This window comes from Salvelinus sp. IW2-2015, unplaced genomic scaffold (genome assembly GCF_002910315.2).
Source record: "Salvelinus sp. IW2-2015 unplaced genomic scaffold, ASM291031v2 Un_scaffold6224, whole genome shotgun sequence".
Taxonomy (NCBI): domain Eukaryota; kingdom Metazoa; phylum Chordata; class Actinopteri; order Salmoniformes; family Salmonidae; genus Salvelinus; species Salvelinus sp. IW2-2015.
In genome coordinates, this window is record NW_019947487.1 from 1 (window position 1) to 7,635 (window position 7,635).

At 48.1% G+C, this 7,635-nt stretch overlaps 1 protein-coding gene across 1 annotated transcript; it reads left to right on the plus strand.

Moving 5' to 3' along the window:
- Positions 1–852: 852 nt before the first annotated feature.
- LOC112078767 (cylicin-2-like) lies at positions 853–2,831 on the plus strand (the record flags this gene model as incomplete). Its single annotated transcript, XM_024144901.1, has 2 exons — positions 853–1,012; positions 1,455–2,831. Coding segments are annotated over 2 exons (1,537 nt in total), but the record flags the coding sequence as incomplete, so codon positions are not given.
- Positions 2,832–7,635: the final 4,804 nt, after the last annotated feature.

Below are 7,635 nucleotides of genomic sequence, written 5' to 3' on the forward strand. Positions count from 1 at the left end.
GACAAAGTGTCCAAAAGTTCCGTAACAGTCAGTAGAAAAATGTCAAACAATGTATTGAATCAATCTTTAGGATGTTTTTAACATAAATCTTCAGTAACGTTCCAACCGGAGAATTACATTGACTTGGAACAGAGCTCRCTCTCATGTGAACGCGCATGGTCAGAGCATGGCCGGGTCATGGCAGACRTGACTATTTCCTGTCTCCTTCGGCCCCACTTCACAGTAGAGGCATCAGACAAGGTTCTACAGACTGTTGACATCTAGTGGAAGCCGTAGGAAGTGCAAACTCATCCATATCCCACTGTTTGTTCAATAGGGGGTGTGTTGAAAATCTACCAACCTCAGAATTCTCACGTCCTGTTTTGATTTTCCCCCAGGTTTTTGCCTGCCATATGAGTTCTGTTATACTCACAGACATCATTCAATCAGTTTTAGAAACGTCAGATTGTTTTCTATCCAATATGAATAATAATAATAATAATATGCATATATTAGCAACTGGGACTGAGGAGCAGTTTACTATGGGCACCTCTGTGCACCTTTCATCCAAGCTACTGTATACTGTTGAGACAATGCCAAGAGTGTGCAAAGCTGTTATTAAGGCAAAGGGTGGCTACTTTGAAGAATCTCATGTGTTTTGGTAACACATATGGAATCATGTAGTAATTTCATAGTTCTGATGTCTTCACTGTTATTCTACAATGTAGTAAATAGTGATATATTGGTTATGATTGACGTTGTTGTAATTGTGCCCACTTTGTGATGTTGTTGTGTTGTTACGAGATAAAAGTCAAAATGGAGACAGACGAAGAAAAAAACCCCACTCTCTCTAAATGATTATCATCCCACCAGGTGTCCCCCGTCCTGCCACCACCCCAGCAGAGAGACCCATCGCTGCCACCCTGGTCCCTGCCCWCCCTGTCGCCAGGCCTGTCTCCTGGCCCTGCCACGATGCCAACACCCCTGTCCCCAACCKTGCCACGACCAGGTTATGGTGAAGACCAGCGACAGGGTGAGTGTGTGTGTGAGCCATGCTGCCAGGACAGAATGGTAGCGTTTCAGATTGACTGAATAGCAGACGTTAGATTGGATCACCCTGTGGTGGCACCGATGCCAGGTCATCAACTCTGCTGTGGGGATTGCTATATGATGTGAGGTCTGTCAGGAGACCGCTGGCCTGGAACCCGTATCATATTTATAGTGGAGATGGAAAATAACAAGGAGTCCTATTGGCCTGTTTCCCTTATCTCTCTATAGCAGTCTGTCTATCACCGTCAGGCTGTCTATCAGTCTATGATCGTCAGTCTGTCTATCAGTCTATGATCGTCAGTCTATCACCGTCAGTCTGTCTATCAGTCTATGATCGTCAGTCTATCACCGTCAGTCTGTCTATCAGTCTATGATCGTCAGTCTATCACCGCCAGTCTGTCTATCAGTCTATAACCCTAGCATAGGGACGGGGGAGCAAAGAGACAGGGGCAAAGGAGACGAGGGAGCAAAGGAGACAGAGGGGAGCAAAGGAGACGAGGGAGCAAAAGGAGGACAGGAACGAAGGGGACAAAGAGACGAGGGGAGCAAAAAGGAGACGAGGAGCAAGAGACAGACGCGGAGCAAAGGAGACGAGGAGAGACGAGGGAGGAGACGAGGTAGCAAAGGAGACGAAGGGAGCAAAGGAGACGAAGGGGAGCAAAGGAGACGATAGAGGGACAAAGGAGCGATGGGAGCAAAGGAACGAGGGAGAAGACGAGGGGGAGCAAAGGAGACGAGGGGGAAGCAAGGAGACGGGAGAAGACGAGGGAGCAAAGAGACCGAGGGGAGCAAAGGGAGACGAGGGGAGAAAGGAGACGAGGGCGAGAAGGAACGGAGGGGAGCAAAGGAGACGAGGGGAGCAAAGGGACGAGAGGAGACGAGGGGAGCAAAGAGACGAGGGGAGCAAAGGAGAACGAGGGGAGCAAAGGAACGAGGGGGAGAAAAGGAGGACGAGCGGAGGCCAAAGGAACGAGGGAGCAAAAGGAGACGAGGGCCAGCAAAGGAGACGAGGGGGAGCAAAGGAGACGAGGGGGAGCCAAAGGAGGACGAGGGGAGCAAGAGACAGGGGGAGGCAAAGGAGACGAGGGAGCAAAGGAGACGAGGGGGAGCCTAAAGGAGACGAGGGAGCAAAGGAGACGAGGGGGAGCAAAGGAGACGAGGAAGCAAAGGAGACGAGGGGGAGCAAAGGGAACGAGGGGGAGCAAAGAGCGAGGGGAGACGAGGGAGTCAAAGGAGACAGGGGAGCAAAGGAGACGAGGGGGAGCAAAGGAGACCGAGGGGGAGCAAAGAAGACGAGGGGGAGCAAAGGAGACGAGAGAACAGGAAGCAAAAGGAGACGCAGGGAGCAAAGGAGACGAGGGGAAGCAAAGGAGACGAGGAGCCCAAAGAACGGAGGAGCAAAAACAGAGAAGACGAGGGAGCCAAAGAGACGAGGGGACAAAAGACGAGGAAGACGAGGAGCAAAGAGACGAGGGGAGCAAAGAGACAGGGGAGCAAAAACCGAGGGAGCAAAGGAGACGAGGGGAGCAAAGGAGACGAAGGGAGCAAAGGAGACGAGGAGGAGACGAGGGAGCAAAGGAGACGAGGGGAGCAAAGAGCGAGGGGAGCAAAGGAGACGAGGGGGAGAAAAGGAGACGAGGGGAGCAAAGGAAGCACGAGCGGAGCCCAAAGAGACAGGGGAAAAGGAAGACGAGGGGGAGGAAAGGAGACGAGGGCGAGCAAAGAGACGAGAGAACCGAGGGGGCAAAGGAGGGAAGGGGAGCAAAGGAGACGAGGAAGCAAAGGAGACGAGGAGGAGGTGAGAAGGAGACGATGGGGAGAGAAGGAGACGAGGGGGAGAGAAGGAACCGAGGAGAGCGAAGCGAGGGGAGCAAGGAGACGAGGAGCAAAGTTGGACACAAACCTACTCATTTCAGGTTTCTTTTTAGGAACGAGGGGAGAAAAAGAAGGGGGGAGGGGAGAGAAGGAGATGGGGGAGAGAAGGAGATGAGGGAGGGGAAGAAGGAGAGAGAAGGAGATGGGAAGAAAGGAGACAGACACAACAAAACCCTCCCGCCAACACCACAACCGCCTGTCTACGTACCAATGTAGTTTGTTGGTTGTCGCAAGTGACGCAGTACATCCTTGCGCAGCTGTTGGTTACCACAGTCAGGTTCGACCACAGACACGCTTACAGGAGAAAGGCTCCGACGTGGCCAGGACGGGGCTCACCAACACACACATTATCAAACATACACATTTATCAATTTACACACACATTATCAATACCACACACATTATCAAATACACACCACATTATAAACACACCACCACGTTAAAACGTCCATCAAAACCAATAATAAACACGCAGCACACATGCTCCCATCACACTTAATTCCATATTTCAATTTATTTATTACGGATCTCCGATTAGGCCTCCAAGCAGCACTACCTTCCTGGGATATTATGATCCCCATTAGTTCCTGTCAAGGCAAGCAGCTACTCGTCCTGCGGTTATTATGGATCCCTATAGTTCCTGCCAAAGGCAGCAAAGCTTACTCTTCCTGGGCGTTTATTATGGATCTCCCATAGTTCCTGCCAAGGCACGCAGTCTACTCTTCCTGGGTTTATATGGATCCCCATTAGTTCCTGCCAAGGCAGCAGCTACTCTTCCTGGGTTTATCTATGCATCCCCATTAGTTCCTGCCAAGCAACAGCTACTCTTCCTGGGGTTTATTATGGATCCCCCATTAAGTTCTGCCAACGGCCAGCAGCACTCTGTCCTGGGGTTTTATTATGGATCCCTAAGTTCCTGCCAAGCTCAAGCAGCTACTCTTCCTGGGGTTTATATGACCCCATATTCCTGCCAAGCAGCAGGCTACTCTTCCTGGGTTTTATTATAGATCCCCATTAGTTCCTGCAAGCAGGCAGCTACTCTTCTGGGGTTTACTTGGATCCCCATAGTTCCTTGGCCAAGCAGCAGCTACTCTTCCTGGGGTTAATTATGGATCCCCATTAGTTCTGCCCAAACAACAACTACTCTTCCTGGGTTTATTAGGGACCCCATTAGGCCTGCCAATGGCCAGCAGCTACTCTTCCTGGTGGGTTATTATGGACCCCATTAGTTCTGCCAAGGCAGCAGTACTCATTCGTTTAGGGTTTATTATGGATCCTCATAGTCATGTCAAGCCAGCAGCTACGCTTCCTGAGGGTTATTAGGATCCATTAGTCCTGCCAAGGCAGCAGCTACTCTTCCTGGGGTATTAGGGATCCCCATTAGTCCTGCCAAGCAGCAGCTACTCTTCCTGGGGTTTATTATGGATCAATATTAGTTCCTGCCAAGGCAAGCAGCTACCTTCCTGGGGTTAGAGGATCCCCATGTTCCTTTCAAGGCAGCAGCTACTTTCTTCCTCGCTGTATTAGGATCCCTATTAGTTCCGGCCCAAGCAGCAGCTACTCTCCTGGGTGATTAGGATCCCCAGTAGGTCCTGCCAAGGCAGCAGCTACTCTTCCTGGGTATTATGATCCCCATTAGTTCCTGCCAAGGGCAGCAGCTTACTCTTCCTGGGTTGTATTAGGGATCCCCATTAGTTCCTGCCAGGCAGAGCTACCTTCCTGGGGTTTATTATGGATCCCCATTAGTTCCTGCCAAGGCAACAGCACTGCTCCCTGGGTTATTATGGATCCCCATGAGTCCTGCCCAAGCAAGCAGCCTACTCTTCTTGGGGTTTTATTATGGATGCCTCAGTAGTTCAGTCAAGGCAGCAGCTACCGCTTCGCTGAGGTTATTATGGATCCCCATTTAGTTCCTGCCAAGCCAAGCAGCTACTCTTCCTTGGGGTTATTATGGTGCCCCATTAGTTCCTGCCAAGCGGAGGCAGCTGAGCGTGCGGTACCTGGGTGAGGTTAAGATCCCCAGTAGTTCCTGTCAAGCAGCAGCTGACTCTTCCTGGGTTTATTATGGATCAAATTAGTTCCTTGCCAAGGCAGCAGCTACTTTCCCTGGTTATTATGGATCCCCCAGTAGTTTCCTGCCAAGGCACAGCTACTCTCCTGGGTGATTATGGATCCCCAGTAGTTCCTGTCAAGCAGCAAGCTACTTTTCTCTTCCTGGGGTTTATTATGGATCCCTATTAGTTCCTGCCAAGCAGCAGCTACTCTTCCTGGCGGTTTATATGGAATCCCCATTAGTTCCGGCCAGGCAGCAGCTACTTCTTCCTGGTTATTATGGATCCCCATTTAGTTCCTGCCAAGGCAGCAGCTACCTTCCTGGGGTTAATTATGGCGATCCCCATTAGTTCCTGCCAACACAGCTACGTTTCCTGGGTTTATATGGATCCCATTAGTCCTGCCAAGGCAGCAGCTGACTCTTCTTGGTTTATATGATCCTCATTAGTCATGTCAAGGCAGCCTACGCTTCCTGAGGGTATTATGGATCCCCCATTAGTTCCTTCCAGCAGCAGCTACTCTACCTGGGTTTATGAAGACCCTATTAGGTTCCTGTCAAGCAGCAGCTACTCTTCCTGGGGAGGTTTATTAGGATCTCCATTAGTTCCTGCCAAGCAACAGCTACTCTTCCTGGGGGTTTATGGATGAATCGCCCAGTTATTCCTGTCAAGGCAGCAGCTACTCTTCCTGAGTTTATTAGTGATTCCCCATTAGTTCCTGTCAAGGCAGCAGCTATCTTTACCTGGGATAGTTATTATGATCCCCATTAGTTCCCGTGCCAAGGGCAGCAAAGCTACTCTTCCTGGGGTTATTATGGATTCTCCCATTATTCCTGCCAAGGGCAGCAGCGTACTCTTCCCTGGGGTTATATGCACTCCCCCATTAGTTCCTGCCAAAGCAGCAGCTACTCTTCCTGGGTTTATTATGGATGCCCCATTAGTTTCCTTCAAGGCAGCAGGCTACTCTCTTGGGGTTATTATGATCCCATAGTTCCTGCCAAGGCAGCAGGCTGACTCTTCCTGGGTTATTATGGAATCCCATTAGTTCGTGCCAAGCAGGCAGCTTACTCTTCCTGGTAGTTTATTATGAGTCCCCATTTAGTTCCTGCCAAGCAGCAGATAACTCTTCCTGTGTTATGATGGATCCCCCATTAGTTCCTGCCAAGGGTGTGCAAGCTACTTTCCTGGGGTTTATTATGATCCCCATTATTCCTGCCAAAGGGTGCAGCTACTCTTCCGGGGTCTTATTATGATCCCCATTAGTCCTGCCAAGGCAGCAGCTACTCTATCCTGTGTTTATTATGGATCCCCATTCGTTCCTTGCCAAAGGCAGCAGCTACTCTTCCGGGGTTATTATGGGATTCCCCATTAGTTCCTGTCAAGGCAAGCAGCTACTCTTCGCTGATTCTAGTTATGGATCCCATTAGTTACCTCGACCTCTTTACTACCACATATCTACAATACATTAAGTGTGTGACCTCAGACCACTACTTACCACATATCTAACAATACATTTAAGTGTGTTACCTCAGGACCACTACTCTACTACCACATATCACAATACATTAAGTTGTGTACCTCAGACCTCTATACCACATAGCTACAATACATTAAGTTGTTCCCTCAGACTCTACTACCACAATATCTAACAATACATTAAGTGTGTTCCCTCAGACCTCTACTCTACACATGATCTACAATACATAGGTGTTACCTCAGACCCTAACTACCAATATCTACAAATAACATTAAGTTGTGTTACCTCAACCTCTACTGACCACATATCCTACAATACATTAAGTCGTGTACCTCAGACCACTACTCTACTACCACATATCTACAATACATTAATGTGTTTACCTCAGACCCACTACATCTACTACCACATATCTACAATACATTAAGTGTGTTACCTCAGACCACTACCTACCACATATCTACAATACATTAAGTGTTACCTCAGACCTTCTGACTACCACATAATCTACAATAATTAAGTGTGTTACCTCAGACCTCTACACCACATAGCTACATACATAAGTGTGATACCTCCCAGACCACTACTCTACTAACCACATATCTTACAATACATAAGTGTGTTACCTCAGACCTCTACTATCCACATATCTACAATACATTAAGTGTTGTTACCTCAGAACCTCTACTACCACATATCTACCAATACATTAAGTGTGTTACCTGACCTCTACTACCCACATATCTACAATACATGAAGTGTGTACCTCAGATCACTACTCTACTTACCACAGATCTTACAATACATTAAGTTGGACCTCAACCACTTACTACCACATATCTACAATACATTAAGCTGGTTACTCAGACCTCTACTACCAACATATCTACCAATACATAGTGTGTTAACCTCAGACTCTACTACCACATATCTTACCAATACATTAAGTGTGTTACCTCAGACTCTACTACCACAGTATCTACAATACATTAAGTGTTACCTCAGAACCTCTACTACCCACATATCTACAAATACATTAAGTGTGTTACCTCAGACCTCTACTACCACATATCTACAATGACATTAAGTATTGTTACCTCAGACCTCTACTAACCACATATCTACAAGACATTAAGTGTGTTACCCTCAGACCACTTACTCTACTTACCACTATATCTACAATACATTTAAGTGTGTTTACCT